The sequence below is a fragment of the Pseudopipra pipra genome, chromosome 1 (genome assembly GCF_036250125.1).
Source record: "Pseudopipra pipra isolate bDixPip1 chromosome 1, bDixPip1.hap1, whole genome shotgun sequence".
NCBI classification, from domain to species: domain Eukaryota; kingdom Metazoa; phylum Chordata; class Aves; order Passeriformes; family Pipridae; genus Pseudopipra; species Pseudopipra pipra.
The window spans coordinates 16,512,759-16,533,847 of NC_087549.1; the positions used below are offsets into that span (position 1 = coordinate 16,512,759).

At 32.5% G+C, this 21,089-nt stretch overlaps 1 protein-coding gene across 4 annotated transcripts in view; it reads left to right on the forward strand.

Annotated features, from left to right (window-relative positions):
• CSMD3 (CUB and Sushi multiple domains 3) overlaps positions 1-21,089 on the forward strand; it is a 605,903-nt gene that overhangs the window by 469,723 nt on the left and 115,091 nt on the right. For all 4 annotated transcript variants that reach the window (XM_064646451.1, XM_064646458.1, XM_064646466.1 and 1 more), the window contains 4 exons: positions 11,569-11,682; positions 12,408-12,503; positions 13,385-13,588; positions 16,903-17,027. In XM_064646451.1, coding sequence (XP_064502521.1) covers positions 11,569-11,682; positions 12,408-12,503; positions 13,385-13,588; positions 16,903-17,027 — 539 coding nt within the window. The remainder of the gene's footprint in view (positions 1-11,568; positions 11,683-12,407; positions 12,504-13,384; positions 13,589-16,902; positions 17,028-21,089) is intronic.

The window sequence follows — 21,089 nt, forward strand, 5'->3', positions numbered from 1 at the left end:
TCACCTAAGTTTGGTTCACAGCCAAAGCAGTATTATGAATTTTAATAATCAGTATATGTTCTTGCACTGAAATTTGTGGTAGAATCCTCAGCTGAAAGACAAGGTGTTTGAATATGTTGACTGTAGATGAAGACCATTTCCACTAGACACTCAGGATTGTAAACCATTATCACTCACACCACTTTGATAAATGCAGAGTAATAAAGATGAAGCAAAAGAAAGTAATGAATTTCTACAGCTTCTAATATTATTAAAATTATTTCTTATAATTTTATTTATTTATTATTTTATTATTATTTATTATTTATGTGTTGTTTGTTAAATTATTTATTATAATGTATTAATTAAAATAATGAAAATAATGTAATTTCAATAATATACTCCTCAATAATAACATTATTGTAATAATAATAATTACAATAATAGTAAAGACCTCACTATAACATTCTCATCATATTTAGAATGCATTTTTCATCACTTCTGCATTGTTGCTCTGCTAAAATAAAGTGATAAGCTGATTGTTATTTAAGATTTATTTTCTCCACAAACAAAAAAGTTTCTTATTATGCTCTTGAAACATTCCCTATATTTAGAGTTAACATTTCAGTTATAAACTCAGGCAGACTTACAACACATTTGTTGCCAGACTGGTAACTCTGATAAGTGGCTACATAGGAATCATATTGATGAAGTCCTGTTTCTCCTGTTTACTGGTATCAAATGACTGGAATATTTTCACTTTTTCCTTTCACAGGATAATTTTGATAATGAAGGATTTTTTTCATGTTTTTAATATTCCACTGGGAGTTCTTTTCAGTTTGTCTACTAATGAAAAGAAAAAAATAATTGCTCAAATATTAATTTCATCCACGATTCCATAAACTGAAGTGATAATTTGTTTCAGATGAATGAACAGGTTAATCATCTGATCTAAACAATAACATTTACTAGTAGGATCATAAAAGATAATTATTATACACAGAAAGCTGTTGTACTTTTAATTAGTAGCTCTAAATTAGCTGAGAGGTGATTGAAGAAACAGAGCTTTTTCAAAGTGACTTTGTCATTAAATCTAGAACTCTTAATACATAATAATAAAATGGCTTGAATTAAACCTGGTTTCTTATTAAGGTTTTTTTTTCTTATTTGTGGATTAATATTGTTCTATTATTGTATTGTTCTTGTCCTTCTTACTATTACTCCAAATTTTAAATTGTTCATTCCTTCTATTATGTGTATTACTTAAGAGGTTAGTGTCCCTGTGGTCCCTATATAAGCATTAGAGAGAGACTTAACCACAAATTTATTAACAGAAGACCAGCCTTCAAATTTAGGCACCTTATTTAAATACCTCTTTATCTCATTTCATGTTCCCTTGCTACATTTTTTTTTTGTTATAATTTTCTTGAGTTAAAAAAATCAAGTTTTGCCAGAACTATAATGAAGAGGTTTGAAGAATAGATTTTATTTTTCTTGGTTTCTGCAGTTATGAATAGTACTTTATAGTTTCATCCATCTAATTAGATATTAACCTGAATAAGAGTGAGATAATTAAAAATTTTCTCATGCTTAAATATTGCTTCTAATATAAAAAAAACCCTAGATAGAACTATTTATTTGATTTTTAAATTTAGCAGTGTGTCATGTTCATAATGTATTTGATAGTTATTTTGTGGCCATTATACCTCCAAAGATAATTGTATTAACTTTTTTTTTAAAATGATAAATTTTAAAATTTAAAATTAAAAAAACCAATAAATTAAAAAGATTTATATTTAACATGAGGACTTGTTCTAATCTCATTTCATCCATTTTTAACTTTAGTTTTCAAAATAAGGCCACTTAAGTATTAGACTAATATTATTAGTACCCTACTAAAAGTGGTAAATTCTATACTCAGTGATAAAACTGAGTCTACTACACTTTTTCTCAACCATATTATTATGAATTCCTCGTAGCAATTAAAAAAATAAATAGATATCAGAAAAATACAATAATGCTAACAAAAAACTTTACGGCATTAATGTTAATTGTTGATAACAGTTTAGCTAACAGACAAATTGGAGAATGACTTTCTTTGGCCAAATATCATGTGGAAGAAGTCCTAGTCTAAATGAAGAAGTGCCTCCCTTGATGTACCAGTTACTGTTTATGAAGGTGGCTGAAGACTCTTCAGCAGTGTTGGTAAATCCATTCCACTATTTTTGTCTATGTGATTGCCCCACTTCCATCAGTGATTCTGAGTCTGTACATACATCTGTATTTGTAGATAATCATGTAGTCTCTTACTTATCAAGGAATCATAGAGTCATGAAATGGTTTGGGAAGGAAAGGAGCTTTAACGTTCAGAGGATGTGAGACTTTAAATTAAATGACTTCTCTGTATCTCTGTCTATTCATTTGTAAGACAGAATAATATCATTAACCTCAAAGAAACACTATGAAAATTGATTGGAGTAGCACTTAAACAGTCAAGTACAAAAAGGTACTTTGTAAACCTGAAGTAAAATGCAAATCCTATGTTTTATGTTACACCAGGAATATGCATGAAACCCAGAAATAAGCACTGAGAATCTCTTTACAGTCCCACACATCCCCTTTTAAGTATTACCATTTTCTTGCAACTGATGTACCATTGAGTTGTTACCCATGATGTATCATAGTGTGATACAGGGTTTGCATGCTAATAAAAATTAAATGGAGATGGTAGATACACTTTTCTATCATTTGGTAAAATTTAATGCAATTTACTAAGGTAGAAAAATTGCTATGCTCTTTAAAATCTTATCTTTAATTTAAGTAATAAAAAATGGAATTAATGATACTTTCAAAAATTTATTTTCTCACCTACTGTGCTGCTCATCAATGGACTTTCAGAGAAGTCAATACATAACTTTATCCCCCTTGCTATTCCCCTCAGAGCAGATTTGAAGACAGGAGCTTAAATAGAAAGCTCTACAAAACAGTTAATTCCAAATTAGCAGCTAGGGACAATTTTTATTTATTTTAAAGTTTCACAGTTCTAATAAACTGTTAGCTAATAGTTCTGAAACATATGAAATCATCTCATCTACCTGCAATGAAAGATAATTTCTTGCTAAGAGAAAAGTGATTGAAAGAGATTCAACCTTCTGGCTGAGAAAACAGTTCAGAGTGTAATTATATGTATCCGAGGTAATATACTTTAATGTCTTCGATCAGGTATCCATTTTTAATGTTTGTAAATTGCCAGTTACTAAGATCAAAGCCTTCTGCATTTTGTAATACTATTTGAGAAAATTAAGCCTATCAATAGCATCATCATCATGGCTGGGCTTCGCGAACGAAGATTTGGGAAGGCTCTATCCACATTTCCTACAGGCACGCTGGTGGCTTATGAGGCCAATACGTGACAGACATATCCGATTGCAAAAGGCACAGCAGAAGGACTCCTTAGATGGTGTATTCTGCAAGACACGGTTCTTTCTGCGTTGCCTTTTTTCCTCGAGGGTGATCCTGCGTGTGTTCTCAAAGGAGACAGCAGCGTTATAGATGGTGTGTCTCAAGGCCTCCCGATTTGAGGCCAGAGTGGACCAGTTGTGGTGATCAATATGGCCGAGGCTGAGATGTTGTTTCAGGGAGTCCTATGCCCAGCGCAGAATGCCAAACAGACCATCGACTTGTGCGCTGTAAACTCAATTTCAAGCTCAAATTCAAACCAAAAAGGGGCAGCATCCCAAGGAGAAGACTCCAGGTTAACAATCTCCAATCAGCCACAGTAAGAGACAGTTTCCAGGCAAACCTTCAAACTAGGCTTGAAAACATTCCCACAGTTTCTGCAGATTCCTCTTCTGAAACAATCTGGCACCATATTAAAAACAGCATCCTGCAATCCTCTGAAGAATACTTAGGGTTCTCCCTCAAGAAGAGCAAGGACTGGTTTGACGAAAACAACCAAGAAATCAACAGCATAGTCAAATATGAAATGATGTTATGCTATCTGCAACATATGTGATTGTAATGTGCATATATAATGAGTTAATATCAAGTGGAGCATAAACATCTTTGATTCTATTCTTTTTGGTTGAGTGCATACTCCTTTCTGCTTCAATAAAATAATGTACTATGCTATGTATAATAAAACTGAAATAATTTCACATTTTGAAACTCGATACCTTTATAAAATAGTATTTCTTAAAAAAAATGCTTATAGTTACCTACATTAGAAACTACTGTTTGAAATTATTATCACAGCTGAAGTCTGAATAAATCAGTATTCATATTAAAGTCATGAAGAATGAAGATTTATTCAGGTGCATACTGGTTAAAATTTAGACCTAAACAAATGATGAATTTATAGAGGGGAAAGAATTAGGGCAGTAAAGGTACTGAACGATGGAATAATTTGCCTAAATAGAGACTACAGTTCCATCACTTAAGGTATTTAAATCAAGACTTTCCAGTCTTCATAAATACAAATTCTGAATCCATAGACCCAGACCATAAAAATCATCATAATACCAAGTCAGAAAACAAGTGTCTGCCCAACAGTGTCCTTCCAGCAGCAATAAATGTGTCAATCCAGGTAAAATACAATCTTAGGACAATGCTTACTGATGGTTCTCAGAAGTACTTTCTCAGTCTGCACTGATCTGTAACTGAAGGAGTTTTTGATCTGTATGTAATACCTTTGGTTTTAGTACTCCATGTGTTCTTCATTTAATTTACAAAATTGCTTTTTCAGTCCATTTAAGTTTAGCATTTATGACATCCTATAGCAAGCACTGTCACTCTGCAATAATGTTTTGTATAAAGAAGTGTTCCCAGTTTAAAATGTGCTGTTGTCTTTTTTCACTTGATGGTCTTCAGTTTTTATACTTGAAAGGACTGTAAAAATAATACCCTATTCAGTTTCTCCATACATCTCATGATTTCATAGATTCCTATCATAATCTTATTTTCAGAATGAAGAATTCAAATCTAGTCATGATGCAAAACAGACAATTACATAGTTGTTATTATCCTGCTCATATTTCTCTATGTATTTTCTAATTTCACTCATGTTTTTACAGAGGGCAGACCAAAATGTCTAGTCCCCTGAACCCTGGATATTTATGTTTGTCTTATAATTGCTTGTTGTTTTCTTTTCTTTTCTTGATAATTGCTAATATTTTATTCCCTTTCTGTCGCTACTGAGCACTGAACTGATGTTTCACAGGAATTACCTGTTATAACCTCAAGATGTCAGTTCTAGGTGGTTAATAGCTAATTCAAAGCCCATCATTGTGAAGATAAAGTAGGTTTATTTTTTCCTCATTTGCAGTACTTTACAATAAATTTCATATAATATTTAACCACTAGTCATTCATTACCATACTGTCTTTCTGTAACTTTTCAGTTCTTTCTTTTACTTATTTGATAACTTAATGCCATCAAAATATTTTTTAACTGTTACTAGCATTTCTTAAAAATAATTTAAGAATAATTGAAAATCACAATTTCTGACACATATCCATGAGTAGGTCTCTGCATGAAAAAAACTATTAATGCCTACTGTTTTTCCCCTAGATTTCCTAAATCACGTACTTTTATTTTCTTTTAAATATCATTTGCTAAAGCACTTTTTAGAAATTTTGGAATTATATTCTTTTAATAGTTAGCATATGTATTATTTCCTTAATATAAAAAATCTAACTTGTGTCCTAAATGATGTCATGTAATGTAACTCCATGTAAATAGAAAAGAAAAGATTTCTAACTGATAACAAATCATAGTGATTTTGGCCAATATACTTAGAAAGGTAAACCCATGCTAGTTAAGGACCTGATCAGTAATCTTGCAAGGTCACTTAGTATGAGTAGCAATAATTTATCCGATGTCACAGACAGCTAAACCCTGCAGCTTTGCCTACTGGCTTGGTAAAACAACCTCAGAAAACACAGTCTGTGCAAAGTAGATATGAAACGGAATTCTCTCATTCTTCTTTTAGCTAGGATTATAGCATTAATCACTGATGGATCTGGGAGGCATTATCATAGATTTGTGTTGTGTTATATACCAGAAAAATACCTAATAAAAACACTACTAGTCATCAAAAACTGCTGTTAAGAAAGATTACACGTTGGACTGAAATAATACAGGAAAATGTCTGCACATCTATTCATTACAGTGTTTCTGTAGGATATTTTGAAACTAGTGTACTTTTACATCAAACAATATGTTGCCTAACTTATCAGTAGGCCTCTCTGTGCAACTGTTATTCAGATTAAATTTCTAGTTCTCACTCTAGTCAATGATCTGGGTCCCTTAACTAATTCTCAGTCCATTAAACAGAAGATAATTATTGCCTATAGCCATCTATATTTTTTGTCAAACTGTCCTACTTCAGCTGTACTTTCACTTCAGCCCCCTTTCCCTGGTTTAGAAATACAATGGCAATATATGAGAGGAAAGGTACATATTTCACACATAACTTTGAGACTGACATTCTTTCAAAAATAAAAAAAAATTACAAAAGTAAATCTTAAGCAAGTTTCACAGGAACAGAGGCCTTTTTCTCTTTAAATATGGTGTTATGATCTAAATGGAAAAAAAAAGATACACCATAAAGAATTCAAAAGCTTGCCATCACACCACATTTATTAGAAAAAAATATAATCTTCATCATATAGGTAGTAGTGTCACATTTTTTTCTTTTTAGTGTATATGCTTATATCTTGGTTTTTAATTTATTTTTCTTCTGTACTCTTTGCTGGCTTTCACAAGTGCTCTCTTTTCCCTCTTTTGGCCATATTATTATTCTGTCTGTAGTTCAGTAGCTATAGAAAATGTATATAAATATGTATTTATGTGTGTTATATGTATGTGTGTGTGTGTGTGTTCCTTTTACCTTTTGACAGCTTTAGTATCCTTTCATTTTCAGTTTTATAATTTTTTTCTCCTTATTTTTATATCTGATTAGTTTTTGTAACATTAATATATCAATTCCATTAATTTTCATTGCTCAGTCACTCAGCACTTCTCTATCCTTACTCCTGTCAGTAAAAATACCCATTCTAATGGTTTACACATAAACCCAGCACTAACCTTATTTTGACATCTAGTCTGCAGTGCACTCAAGAGTGTTATACTGCTAGAATTAATTTTTACTTTTTCCAAGTTCAGGAGCACTAGGCAACTGTTATATTCTGTTATTTGCTTTGAAATGAAATGAGATTTACCCAACAGAATACTATCAGCAGGGACTCTACTTTGTATTCATCAGCAATTAATATTTTTCCTGTTACAGCATATGCTAAAAACTGTCAGCCATTACAGAGAAATCTAACAGATATCACTAAAGATTACTGTTACAGACACAGAGTAAACTGAATGTATTAACAGTAACTGGCAGACAACCAAATGTTTGAAAGTGTAACAGGAGAAACATTCAAAAAAATGACACCTCTGCTACTATTTTCATTTAGAAACTCAATTATGACAGTAACATTGCTAACTCAGACATACTCGGTGTTATGTCAAGCTGAAGTGTTCCACTGAACAGAACAAAATCAGATCAGATCTTCTGATTCTTTTATGTGAGATGGTCAAAATTTATTGACATTTCCTCACCAAAAGCAATATTCCCATGTATGGATTCTGTAAAATCATCTCTTTAGGACGTCATCTTTCAGTATTTTCCTTCAAAAACCTTCTCAGGGATTACTGAACAATTTCTCTTCAAAAAGCCCAACATATATTCAAATTATCTTGCAGTCTAACTGGTCATTTTTCTCAGGCAGAAGGGGGTGAATATCAGTTTATTTGGTGTCTATGTGAATATAATTTAATTTTAAAATATTGAGTCAGTCCATCATTTGAATTGCTAGTTCAATACACCACAGTGTATTGAAGTTCATCCTAAACACAAAATAAAACTTCATACATTTTTTCTTATCTGCTGCTTGTTATGAAGCTAAATACTTAAATACTCTGCAAGATAGCTGGTTAAAAGTGATTGTCATCATACTAGTGTAGTCAAATCTTAATGCAGGTGTCTGATTTTATGAAGAATTCGTGTCTGTCTTATGAGAATAGGCACAAGAGTTTCTCCTATCTGGTGATCATTTGATTAATGACACCAATATGATCAGCCATAAAGACTTGCTGAGTCTTTCTCATTGAGAGAGAACGTCACACAGCAGTTTCCTGCTTCCTGTAGTTTTGCCTGAATCCTGCTTATTTAAAGCATAGATTTTCTCCATTGTTGTTTTTCATTTAGCTGACTGACCATGATCCACCACTTAAAACAGTGAATGGGGTCTCGGGGCTTGGGAGTTAAGATGCGTGGGAAATTTTCTTCTTTCTTAGTGTGCATTTCTTCTTTCTTAGTGTGTACTTGTTATCACCATAGAGACCATTTCTCTAATGAGAGATTTCACTTTCCCTGGTTTTTAAAGAAGGGCAGAGCTTCTCAAAAACGTGGATTTTTTCCTCTTTTTTTTTCTCAAAAGAAAGAATTAAATATGGTATTCTAATTCCTTTATAGGACTTCATAGAAAAAAAAAATCACAGCTAAGTCATAAGCAAAGAGAGGGTATCATCAGTGGAGCTGATGGAGCTATCAGTAGAGGCAGATGTTGGGTTTTTTTTTACTGTGAAATAAAGTTTTCATGCTGTTGTGAACAAAACTCTCATTTGTAAAGGTTATTTATATTGATGACAGAAATTATGTTTGAAACTGTGAGAAGTTAGCTTCTGCAGAGTAACTTCAAATTCTGAGGAAGTCCTCTAGCTCTATAATTAGACCTATGTGTATATCACAACTGTTAGACACCTGAACACCTTTAATTTTTATTTACAGTTAGAAGAAACCTATTTTAGACATAGTAGAAAAGAGTTATTAATATAAATGTCATTATAAATGCTGATTCAGCCTTGAAGCAAATATCAGGAGCTTCACCAGGAGGGCTTGTACAAAATGCATATTTCAGTTTATGTAATAACAATGTTTAATCCGTGTTAGTTCTTCTGGTATTATCTTAAAGGCAAGTGAATTACATCAGTAATTGTACTTGATTTTACACTAGAGCTTTCTGAATTCAATAAATGATTAGGCATACAAAATATCCCTAAAAATAGGAACCTCAAGGTGAAGAATTATATTATGATCTAATTCTATTGATATCCATGTAAATTAATCAGAGTATTTCTTTAGAAACAATAGCTGGCCTAATATATAAAAATAAATATATTTTACCCAGGTATATATTACTTGATCAGTACCAGTGTTAATGAGGATTATATTCTATCTGTAAAGATTTGAATTTTGAGTTGAGTTTAATTACTTACTGGGTCAGAAATGAAAGGAATTCAGGGATCTCTTTTGGAAGAATCTGACTATATAAGGCCCTGAAAAGATGAGAAGTCCAGGAAATACAGTTAATTTTCAGGGATCACCACTTTAAGATCATGAATGGTCTATCCCAATGATCAGGATATCAAGCAAAGGTGGGAAAGGTAGCAAAAAAAGAAAAAAAATCATAGGTAAGCAAAAAAAGAAAAAGTGTTTAAGAGGTTGAAGCAAGGTCCCATGTCCTGGGAGAAATAAAAATGCTTAAAAAGGTGGGGTTAGGAAAGCCGAAACCCATCTAGAGTTGAAACTTTCTCATATTTTTTTCTGTATTTTATCAAGAAATGCACAACTGATATTGAAAAAACAGTTACCACAGTTTTAAGTAACGTGTTAATTCACTTTCCTCAGTGTTATACTTTTAGATAGTAAAAGCTGCAAGGCAAAGCTGGAAGCAAAAACAGTCTTGAAATACTTATCAAACATAGCCTTTGAATTTGACTCACTATATGGTATAATTGCTGTGTAAATATTTTATAATAATTCATTAAAATACAAATGTAGCTTATCAGTTCTATTTTTACAGTTTTCCCAGGATACAACCCTTGATAACAGTTACATGTGCTCGTTATGTGTACCTCAGCACTTGCCTGAATTTTCTGTAATTTTGAAACTTGATTCAAAATGGGAAACAACAATGGATGTCTCAAGGAACTTTACTTGGTTCAATGGCAAAATGGAATTCATTGAGTATGAAAATAAGATTTGAAACAAGTAAAAATCTGAGAGAAATGCTTGGCTGGATTAAAAATTTTGTTAGTTGTCTTTAGCAACACCAAGGAGAAGACCTGAATCCAGCTAAATATTATTTTGAAAACAAGCAGAGCTATTAAAAACATCAATTATTAATTTTCTGGAGATTGGAGAAAAAATAAGGAATATAATTTGATATCTTACTTTCGGTTCCTGTTAAAAATGCACAAAAATCTTCCAAAGTGTCTCAGAAACACTTTTGTTGAAACCTTTTACAAATGTAACGTCCAGTCTTTTTCTTCAAAAAGAGGTTTTCTAGGTTTTCTTTTAAAAATTGAAAAGAGTATGTAATAAGATGATGAGTTAGGAAATTGGAACTGCCTTTTTAAAAAAATTAGTGGAAACCCCCCCCCCCCAAATGAAAAGTCAGCAATTTGAAGGCAATACAGTTTTAATATACTGGTTTTAAAGGTTTAAGGGTGTATAAATTGAAAGAATTGTAATTGATAGCTTCATCTTTTATAATTAAATATACCAGATGAAGACATTGTAGAAGTTTTGGCAAACAAATATAATCTAGTAGCAAGGCATTGAAATATTTATCCCAAAATGTCTAACCTGGATAATGAACCAAAACTGATTCTTTATAGGTGTTCCTGTACCTAAACTATCTCACTGCTTCCACCTTTAGACATGTATAGTCCTTAAAAAATTTTCCCCTCCATTGCCAGTGATGTAGATATAAATGTTTTCGAAGTACTGGGGTCAGAACTAACCCAAGCAATTCTTTTTCTTTTCACTGTTTACTTATACTGAAAATGAAAACACCTGTGATGTGAATGTGCTGCACAAACCTTTGAACTTAAGTGCAAAAATAAGTCTTGAATCAAGTTGTTTTATTACTGTCACTTTAAAAATAGTATTATTTGTCATTCAATAGGTATGTTCTGAAAAGTGTTTGTTACCTTGAATCAGTTACTCGTTTATTTCACAAAGGTAAAAATGCATTGAATGTTAATATTCTTAAGAAAAATTAAACTTTCTAGGGTAAGTAAAAATTACATAGGCTTAGCAACAAAGTAATTAAAAATGCACAACATATAATAATATGCCTGGATTATAAAGAACATTGCACTGAGAATTTAGATGTATTGGATGGGGGAGAGCACAGAATGCGAAGATATATTCAACAGGAGCAAAATCGTTTTGTTCCCTTATTATTAGAATCTTTTAACAATTATATGTACATGTATGGCTTGTGTACCTCCATTGTCTCTTTTATATATAGTTTTATCCTTTTACTGCTGTAATGGTATGGAAAATAATTAATATTCAGCACAAGTACTGCTGATTTAATAATTTTTAAAACAATATATTAATGTATATTTTGGTCTGGTTTTTTTTTCCCTTTCTCAATCTGTTCTCTGTGTTTGGCTTTGGTTTTGGTTTTGTTTTTTTTCTTGGCTATTGATGCCTCTTGCTTCTTTTCCTTTCTATTTGGTCAGTTGTTTTTGGCCAGTTTGTGTTTTTCCAGACGTCACTCCATGATGTGGTTGAAGTATATGATGGCCCAACTCTACAGTCATCTTTGTTATCCTCTCTCTCAGGATCTCATTCAGGTATCCTTTAATAGAACTGTCATTAAAGTGGGTTTTTGTTGTTTGGTTTTTTGTTTACTTGTTGTTGTTGTTTTTTTTAACCTAGAAAGATATGTATTAAAAAAAAAAGAAAAATATGCTTGTTGTATTTGCTTAGATTCAACTCAAGCAAATGTATGAAATCCAGTGTATGAAACACTATAATAAAATGAATTACAATTATATTTTTTTTTTTTTAGATTTTTTTTCCTCTGATTAGCTATTTAGCTTTCATTGTGGATATTTGGGATTTGCTACTCTGTGCCTTTATGGCTTTTATCTAATGAGTAGTTTGAAATGGATATTAGATATTTTAAAGGGAAAGTAGTGGCTATTTATAGCAAAATAAAATCATATAAAATAATTGCATATTGACACAATTAAGAGAGCTGGGGGTTTGTTTTTTGTATTTTGGGGTTTTTGCTTTTTTTTATTAGGTTGGGATTTTGTATGTTTGGTTGGGTTTGGTAAAGAAAAAAACATCAGCTACTGCGAGCAACTGAGAGGAGTTTTAGCCCCTCCTTTTCTAGAATGACATAATACTGTCAACATAAAATGTTGAAAAAGCGTATATCTTGCAAAGTTTACTGAGGCAGAACAGGGTTTGAGGAGTATTATTTCTAGCTACAAAGAAGTTGACAGATATTTTGAACTCATCTTTAGTAAAAAGTGGTTATAATAACTTTATATTTGCTTTGTTTGAGTAGGTGAATCCCTTCCACTGAGCTCAGGGAACCAGATAACAGTTAGATTTACTTCAGTTGGACCAATAACAGCTAAAGGATTTCATTTTGTTTATCAAGGTGAGGCAACCTAGAAAAATGTGTACATTTATTCTGTTCATCATCATTCATTTGTAAATCAGCAGAGAGAAACAGACTGAGAATGCAGAGGAAAGCAATAGCCTATTAACAATATATCATTGTATAATCTACATATATCATATTCTAATATGTTCTAAGTATTTTTATATTACAAAACATGTATTTCTACATGTTTTTTTCTACTTAATAAGCATAAGAGTAGTTCAAAATTTAAGAAGGCACATGCAAAGCTGCTGTTTCTGTTTGCTGATCTGATTGACAAATTTTAGATCCATCTGGGTGTTCAAACTGGTTTACCTCTCAATTTAAATGTGAATAGCTGTAAATATTATTACCTGTGGGTTAAAAGTGATCTTACTGTTATTAAGATACTTTTCCTGATTTATATTATTTGCCTTTTTATAGGTCAAATACAGAAATTGTTATATCTCAATACTTGCAACTCCATTCTTTCATTACATTTAAATCCTGATCTGACACTCAGAATACACGTTTAGAAATTCACATGTATAAATATAAATATCTATCTGACTCAAAATGTTATTTTGAAACCCTGTATTAGCTGAGTGTTTCTTGGTAATATTTCTTATCAGTGTCATTTTAGAAAGGTTTTGGTGTGGATATTATGCATTACTTCTAATCTTGGCAAGGATATCTGTGCTATGCTCTTCTAAATAGTAAAGCAGACATCAAAAGTATGCAATCTCTATTGTGAAGATTCATTTGGGGATTATGAAAACGTTGTTAACTAGGAAATCATTGCATGTTTCTTCTAGTAGTTTTGAATGTTTGTGGTTCAAAATCTGTATTCCTTCACCAAATCTAAAATTAAGAATCCACAATTGTTTGTATATTTGCAGCTGTTCCAAGAACAAGTGCAACACAGTGTAGCTCTGTGCCTGAACCAAGATTTGGAAAAAGGATTGGAAATGAATTTGCAGTTGGTTCATTGGTTCTTTTTGAGTGCAATCCAGGCTATATCCTCCATGGCTCAACAGCAATTAGATGTGATACGGTACCAAATGCACTGGCACAATGGAATGATTCACTCCCTACGTGTGTTGGTGAGTTCTTAAGGCTTTTTAATAGAACTAATTACAGCCTAAAGTGTAGACCATTTTTGTATGTATTTATTTGTTGACATCTGTACAGTATTCTTGCTTACTTTCATTCACTTTCTTCTTCATTCAAGGACAAGTTTTATTCTCCTTTCAATTCTAACCTTGCTGTGACATTTCACAGGTTTCATGAACATACTCTGCTGCTATAAATTATATGATAGCTTTCTTATATTAACATCACTGACAGTCCCTGGCTGTCCTTTAATCAAGACTCAGAAATATTAGTTGGTGCCCTGACTTGCAAGACTAAGATACTCTCACATTGCAGATCTCTAGCAAGACTTTTCAAGTTATTAGAAAGAAACTACTACACTAAAGATTTGGAAATAGTAACACTGATATTACATTACTTGTCAGGAAAGAAGCAGTAACATTTCAGGAAATATGCTTTAACTGATTCTAGTTATACAAGATTAAAATCTCAAAATTAAATTCTTAAATTAATAAACATCCATTGACATTTATAAACTGATTTACACCAAGTGGAAATCTAGTAATAGTAATGAAAATCCCTACAGTAAAGAGATAAAATTATAATTTCCAGAGGTTTATGTCAAGGGCAAATATGGCATATTTACATGTTAAGTTTTATTAGAGTTTGGATTGGTTTTTGATATGGAAAAAATCTGTTGTTTAAAAAAAAATTAATCAAATTTGGATATCATTTGCACAAACGTTTTTGCAATGCCATAAAACTTTTCCACTTGTACTATGTGTTGCACTAATTAACTGCATGATACATTAATTTTGTGCAAATTGAATACATTGAAAACTATTAATTTTGAGGATGAAGACATCTGAAGAACTCTATTCTCAACCAAAACAGTAAATATATGTATGAGTTATAGTTACTTTACTTTTCTTGATAGACAACAAATTTTTTTATAAAAATTATTGTAACCCATTACAAAAAAGGCATTATTATGTTGACTCCGGCATTAAGAAGTACATAAACAGAGTTTTAGGTAATTAGATGAAAATAAAATAAAATAAAATAAAATAAAATAAAATAAAATAAAATAAAATAAAATAAAATAAAATAAAATAAAATAAAATAAAATAAAATAAAATAAAATAAAGAACATATTTTCATTCAGTTGATTTTTAATCTTCTGTGCTACTCAGCTGATGGTGCATGGTAGAGTCAGTGGTTTTCAGTAAAGTAAAAGATTTCCTACAAAATACTAAAATCTTGATAAAGATCAAGGTTAAGTATCAGTGGGGTAATATTTATAAAATATGACTAAACAGCTTTTATACACAAATATTATTTATTTAGACCGTTTCAGCCACAGGAAGAGAACTGTAATTTCTATATCAATAAGAAGATGAAGTATATAGCTGTATTTAATTTTTTCTCAGGGATTACAGTTTAATCAATAGAACTGTACTATTTTTCCCCTTGAAATGTATTCCATTTGTTTTTTCAGATATAACAACTTGACAAAGTGTTGAAGTAATTGTTTTGAACATTGATCACAATATATTACTGATATTTTAACACATGATTTAGTCTATGGAAGAGAAAGCTATCTGCCTCTAAGCAAGTTGGACTAGGAAGGGTTACAGACCACCTTCTATATGTGAATCCCTATGCCAATAGAGGTAATAGAATGCATATGAGGTGAAAATTGCATTAAACTAAATCAGTTTAATAATTGAAGAGGTAGACATGACCATATTAAATTGCCTTAATTCTAGTGAATATTTCAATATTTCCTTACAGCTAATAAACATAAAATCATCGAATCATAGAATCATTAAACTCAGAAAAGACCTCCAAGATCGTTGAGTTTAACCTTTGCCAAACACCACCATGTCAACTAGATCAAAGCACTAAGTGCCACGTCTATTCATTTCTTGAACCCTTCCTGAGATGGTGACTCCATCACCTCGCTGGGCCGTCCATTCCAATGCTTAGCCACCCCTTCCATGAAAAAATTCTTCTTGATGTTCAACCTAAACTTCCCCTGGCACAGCTTGAGGTCGTTTCCTCTCGTACTGTCACTTGTTGCCTGGGAAAAGAAGCAGACCCCCAACTTGGTACAACCTCTTTCCTGATAGTTTTAGAGAGGGATAAGTCTCCCCAAGACTCCTTTTCTTCAGACTAAACAACCTCGGATCTCTCAGCTCCTCCCCATAGGACCTGCTCTCTAGAGCCTTCACCAGCTTTGTTACCCTTCTCTGGACTTGCTCCAGCATCTCAATGTCTTTCTTGTAGTGAGTGGCACAGAACTAAACACAGGACTCTATCGTTCTGTCCGTTCAATTTTTTAAACACTTTAAATGACACTACCCTTTAATTTATCTGTATAGTTCCAAACAGATTCTATCAATAATATGCCACACAAAATGTGGCTACAATATTTATTATTAAGATAAGTTGTATTCTTCCATTTTCTAAATTCTTGTATCTGCAGCTCCTGAAATCCCTTCAGAATTTAGTAGTGTTGCACAGAAGTGATACATTAGCTACTAATGGATTTGATAAACCATCTCATCAATCTTTTCCTTCAACTTCTAAAATACCAACAGAATATCTGTATGCAGATTAAGCTTTAATATCCTTTGTCCCTGTTAGAGCATCTAATGATCTAGACAAGATGCATTCAAGCTGAACAAGAGAAACTTCATGGTACTTAATGTGTCTGTCCTGTTTCATGCATAACACTTCCATTAATCCATGGACATGGATGTGATGAATGCAGTCTTGCAAGGATTTTGCAAATTCTTTAATGATGCAATAGATCCACAGTCTGTAATAGAACAACTCATACAAGCAGAGAACAGTCAAGAAGTTGAGACTGGTGTTATTAATTATTTAGACAGCAAAGTAGCAAGACTAAGAAAGAACATTACCCTTTTTTGTGACACTTCTATCTTTTATACAAATACAATACAGAACTGTTCAAACTTCATTGTTAACCCCTAAAAAATGCCTTATTTTTTGTAAGATGACCAGGAGATAATGGAATGAATTTCACTTTGTTAAAGGTCAGATAAATAAGGGAGATATAAGTGTGATTCTGTCCGGTAGGAAACTGACTTAATTTTAATTTTTCCTTATTCTTTATTAGTCAAGAAGGTTTTTGTGATTTAAAGTTTTATTTTCCTGAGTCAAATATAATTTTTTTAATGTAGCATCAATTTAAAAAGTTTTCAACCGTGGTAGCTGAACATTGTATAATCTTTTATAATAACTTTTCTCACTTCTGAAGCTTTGTACTTCTTTTCTTGCCTTATGCATTTCCTTTCAGTGCCCTGTGGTGGTATTTTAACAAAGCGCAAAGGGACCATTTTGTCTCCTGGTTACCCTGAGCCTTATGACAACAATCTGAATTGTGTGTGGAAGATCACAGTACCAGAGGGAGCTGGGATTCAAGTGAGTATACTTGCTATTTCCTTGTTATCATCATAATTAGAACTGCTTTTCCTGATGCATGAGGATGAAAAGATTGTTTATTCACAAATTTTTCAATGTCTTTAACGATTCTTAAAATGGAATTTATTGCACATCTTTTTATTTACACAATGATTAAAAGTTAAAAGATTTTTAAAAATCTTAAAAGATGCACTTGTAACTTTTTACTTAGAAGACAGTAACCATAATTTTAAAATGTGTTATTTCAATAGATCAGTGACTTCTTGTAAGCCAAAGGAAATAAAGAGCCTTCCTATGAATTCTTTTTTGCTCTCCCAGAATAGATATATCTCCCTTAACAGAGTGAAATTAAGTAAGCTGCTTCCGTGCACAAGTTATATGTTTTCCAAGAAACTCTGCTATTTACTCTATGTTTATGGAAGTTCATTGTGATCTAAAGATGTTTCAGTGTTTTTCAACATGAGATGGGAATTGATCCTTTAAAACAGTTTCAAAATTCTCTTTACTTGAGTAGATTAAGAACTTCATTGAACACATAGTAGGAAAGTATCCATTAAGCTAAGTCATGCATATCTCGCTCTAAAGAGTTCATTAAAGAAACTGACAGAAATCTGCTTATTGGAAAGGCAGCTGAGTTTAATAAATTAGAACTTTTAAGAATTATCTGAACAAATTCCTAGCAAAATGCTATTCAAAAAACCTTAATAGCAAGATGCCTCTCCTCAGCTCAAAGTATAACTATTGTAGCGTCCTGGTTCTGGCCAAGACAGAGGTAATTTTTTGCAGCAGCTGTGAGGGAGCAGAGCCTGATCTGTGTGGGCATGCCTAGGAGGTTATTTGATATCACCTCACATCATTGCTGAGGGCAGGGGAAGGGACTCTCTGGCCACTGAGAAGAGGGGTGGAGCTTCTGGTGAAAAAAATGGAGTAGGAAACTCATTGGCCTTTGTTCATTGTCACAGAGGTCCCCAGTGAGCATTTTTTCATGTGAATCACTCTCTCTTTTGTATACTTTTGTTATTAATATTGTCTCTTCTATGAGGGGGTGGAGTGGAGCAGCTTGTGGTCTTTTAGTGGGAGTATTAAATTGGGGAATATCATTCCTAAACCACACCCTGTAGCTAACAAATAAAGAACTCAGTTGCTGGAGGTAAATATTTAATAATGAAAATCAGGAAAACCACTGTTGATAGTTTATTAAAGATTTTTAACAAATTACATCACAGAGCTTTTAAAGTATTCTACTGTGCCAGGAAAAGTTTCAAAAATAATATGAGTTTATACTTTGCTTCTTCATAAGCATTCAGAAAAATCTATATATTTTTGGTTTAGATAACTAAAAAAAGCTTTAAAAAAACATTAAAAAATATAAAACTATGGAAGAGAACAGAAATCATCACAAATACAACCTAAGTCTATACATGATAATATTTAAGAGTTTAAGTTTCCAAGCTACCAATGTCCATTAACAATCATAACCTAAATCAGTTTTGAGATTGATTTTGAGGAATACTAATTGATTTAAGCAGTTGACTAGATTAGCAGACAGTTAGGATAATTTGTTCTGTGCATTTCTTATACTAGGAGGATAGCTTAGAGGATTTAAATTAGGCATTAATTCAGCATCGTGCCTATGGCCATCAGTGTCGTTTTTTAGAAGTGCTTATCTCTTATCACAGACTGCACTAGGTGATTAAATTACTAACTTTTATTTTAAGTAAGGTGTCTAATCTTCATGATATTCTTTTGCTCCAGAGTCATAATTAAAAAATATATATTTATTGTTTCCATTTGTTCTAGTTCTCCCGAGTTTTTTTGACGAGTTAGCAAATACCTTCCTTCATTTCGATTATCAGTTACAGAAGAAGTAATTCTTTTATACTTGTGTAAAAGTAGTGACAGCAGGGCAGTTTCTTGGCCGTACCGGTATTATTGTAATTAGATCTGTGGAATGTTTAACATTGTTACTGAAGCAGGGCTGTCCTGAAGTGTGATATTCGTGCTTGATCCTTCCAATAGTGTCTGACTGTCAGAAAGACAATGTCAGAAAGATAATGAACCTGATATAATAAACTGAATACAGCTGATACAGGGTCAGTAAGACTGAGTATACATCAGAAGCCATCATACCACTTTTGCTGTGTTATTTTTCACAACTGAGCTTTGCTTTCTATCTACTAATAACATAAAAAATGGCAACAGAATTGTTTTGGGTTTGGTTTTTTTTACTGCATGGGAAAGAAAAAAATGGATATAGATATATAAAAATGTAATTATTACTGTCAAAATCAGTTACTTGTGACCACATTTGAAAACTTGGGTGACTGATTTCTTCCAACCTGAGAATGCATGCAAGTGCATATATTCAAGATACTGTGATAGATAATGCTTTTTTGTTATGTAAATGTGTAAAATATCTGGACATTTTTCCTGACTGATATTATTTCCTCAAAGTAACAAGGGCACTTTCTCATCTATAAAGGAGATAAAATAATATATCCCTAACACATATTCTTCTGTGAAATTTGGATATGGAATTTTAGACTACTTAGGTGGAACAGCTCTCTGTGCGTATGATTACTTTGTTGAATTTACTGAAATATTGTGATCAGATGTAAATGCTGAGCTGTCCCATATCAAATAAAAAAGCAGACATTTAAAAGCATATTTAGGTAAATATAAAGTGTGCACCAAAAGCTTCCCCTTGGGCACATAACTTAAATACCTTATATCAGGAAATTAATTCAACCATAGTTCCTTCTAAGGTTAGGAAAGAAAGTCACTTTGAGTAGGTAATTCAAAAAACTAATACAGACTGCAATCACTGCCTGAAGGGATGTCTGTCTATTTATTGACTGCATGTTAGGGCAACTGCTAGTTAGGTCAACTAGCTTCAGTTTCACTAAAACAGATGTTTTGAATTAGGTGTTTTATGATGAATATAAAAACTATAGTTAGCATCAATTTGTCCCTGAAAACATGTCCCTAAATGCCAGATAATTTGAAATTTGTTCTGAAGGTTTCCTATGTGCCTGTGATCCCCATCTGTACCTCCTCAGAAATATTCTGACAGAGACAACACCTATAAGTTTCATTCTAAATCCCTTGTGAACCAAACAGACAAGTATCAAAATTTTCTGGGAGACCAGACCCAGTGGGCATCCTGCATGTATCTGAAACATGCCAACAGTTAGGGCCTATCGTGAGAAAAATCTCTTCTTTCAATTTATAAAATGGCAAAAAAAGGAAAACACTTGCAGGACAAGGAAACTTGCAGCAAGAAATCCTTTATTGCAGCGCTAGGTGCAGTCCCAAGCCACATGCATGGAAAAAGCACACGCAGTTCGAAAAACGTGCTCCCTTTGTACTCTTGGCCACCTAAGATGTTGAATATTCAACAGGTAACAGGTATTTTACCTTAAAAGATAATTTTTCGAACTTGGGAGAGGGTGTCGCTCTCCCACCTGTTTGATTGATGACGTACCCCCCTGTGCTGCACAGGGGGGTCCTTTTGCACACAAAGACCTGCCATGTGGCCAGAGTAAATTTTCCATTTTTATATATTGTATCCTACCTCGACCGCGAAATTCCCTCGGTGTCAAGCCCTGATGGGGCCTTTTTCACCTTACAATCTTCACGAGGCGCCTAAAATTCCTGAAATTAAATGAGAGATAAGAAAAAAATCCCAACACCCCCTCCTTTCCACTTTAATCAATTTACTTATAATAAAAACCAGATTATTTTATTTCTCATACTCTCCAATACTTCACCCTAGAAAAAAAGAAAAAAATCCTTTGCCTGTAGTACATGACCAATTCCTACAAAAAAGAACAGTATTTAAGGGCCCCATCCAAGAAATAGGTAGCCAAATTAAACATTCCTTTTATGTAGAGGCTCAAGTCATATATTTCACATAAAAAAATAACTTCATTACTTAGTTTTACTGGAACTGCTGCTTATTTCTTCCACCGAAGCTATTCCATTTTGAGAAAAAAAAAAAAAGGAAGAATAATTGAGACAGAAGAAATATAATTTCTAACTTAATGATGAAGGTACTAATTT